The 922-nt window shown below is 81.3% G+C and overlaps 1 protein-coding gene across 1 annotated transcript in view; it reads right to left on the reverse strand.

The window, feature by feature from the left end:
- Positions 1-778, reverse strand: part of MNEG_11458 (hypothetical protein) — a gene marked incomplete at both ends in the record, with an annotated part of 3,442 nt that extends 2,664 nt beyond the window's left edge. The window contains one exon of the mRNA XM_014040071.1: positions 158-778. Coding sequence (XP_013895525.1) covers positions 158-778 — 621 coding nt within the window. The remainder of the gene's footprint in view (positions 1-157) is intronic.
- Positions 779-922: the final 144 nt, after the last annotated feature.

Genomic DNA, 922 nt, shown 5'->3' on the forward strand with positions numbered 1-922 from the left:
CCGCAGCGACGGACACCGGCGCCGCGCCCACCGCCAGCGGCGTCGGCGGCGGCGCGGCGGGGTCGCGCGCTCGGGGCTGCCGCTGCTGCTGCTGCTGCTGCTGCTGCTGCTGCAAGTGGTGGTTCTGCTGATGCGGCGCTGGCGGCCGCGCCCCCACCTCCTCGTGAACCGTGAAGCGGCCGCGGCAGTAGTCCCGCGCCGCCGCGGCGGCCGCCGCGGCCGCCGCCGCGGCAGCCGGCGGCGTGCCGGAGGGCGTGGTTACGGAAGCGCTCGATGCCCGCGGACTGATGCTGTAAGCGGGCCCGTCGCCAGGCGCAGCGCCGCGCCGCCCGCCGTGGTGGTTCCCGGCGCCGCACAGCGGCGGCTTGCCGGCGGGCGGCCCGGTCCGCACGCGCGGCAGCGCCGGCGGGCCGGAGGGATGGCCGGCGAGCAGCGGGTGCGGCTGGGGGCTGGGGGAGGGGCTGCGGCCCAGGACCCGCAGCGGCGGCGGCGCGGCGGCGGCGCCCGCGGCGACGCGCTCCTGCAGCGACGGCGAGTGGCCCGCGGCGCCGAGCGCCTGCAGCGACGCCGGGTCGCTCCACCGCCCCAGCCGCGGCGCTGGCCCCGGCGCCTGCGCCGGCGGCGGCGGCGACGCGCTGGCCGCCGCCCCGGGGCCGGGCAGATGCCAAGGCGCCGGCGCCGGCACTGGCGGCGCGTCTGGCGCGAGCGCGGCGTGCAGCGCTGCCTGCTGGCCGGCCAAGAAGGCCTCCACCTGCGGCCCCTGCCCCATGGCAATCATTTCGGTGAGAAGCGCCCCAAGCTCACGCTGATACATCTCAGGCAGGGAGGGCGGCAGCGCCAGCCCAGCGGCCGCAGCTGCGCGCGGCAGCTGGGCCGGCGCCGGCAGCGACGGCGGCACAGCAGGGGGCGCGCCCGCGCCCCG

The sequence above is a fragment of the Monoraphidium neglectum genome, assembly GCF_000611645.1.
Source record: "Monoraphidium neglectum strain SAG 48.87 unplaced genomic scaffold scaffold02752, whole genome shotgun sequence".
NCBI classification, from domain to species: domain Eukaryota; kingdom Viridiplantae; phylum Chlorophyta; class Chlorophyceae; order Sphaeropleales; family Selenastraceae; genus Monoraphidium; species Monoraphidium neglectum.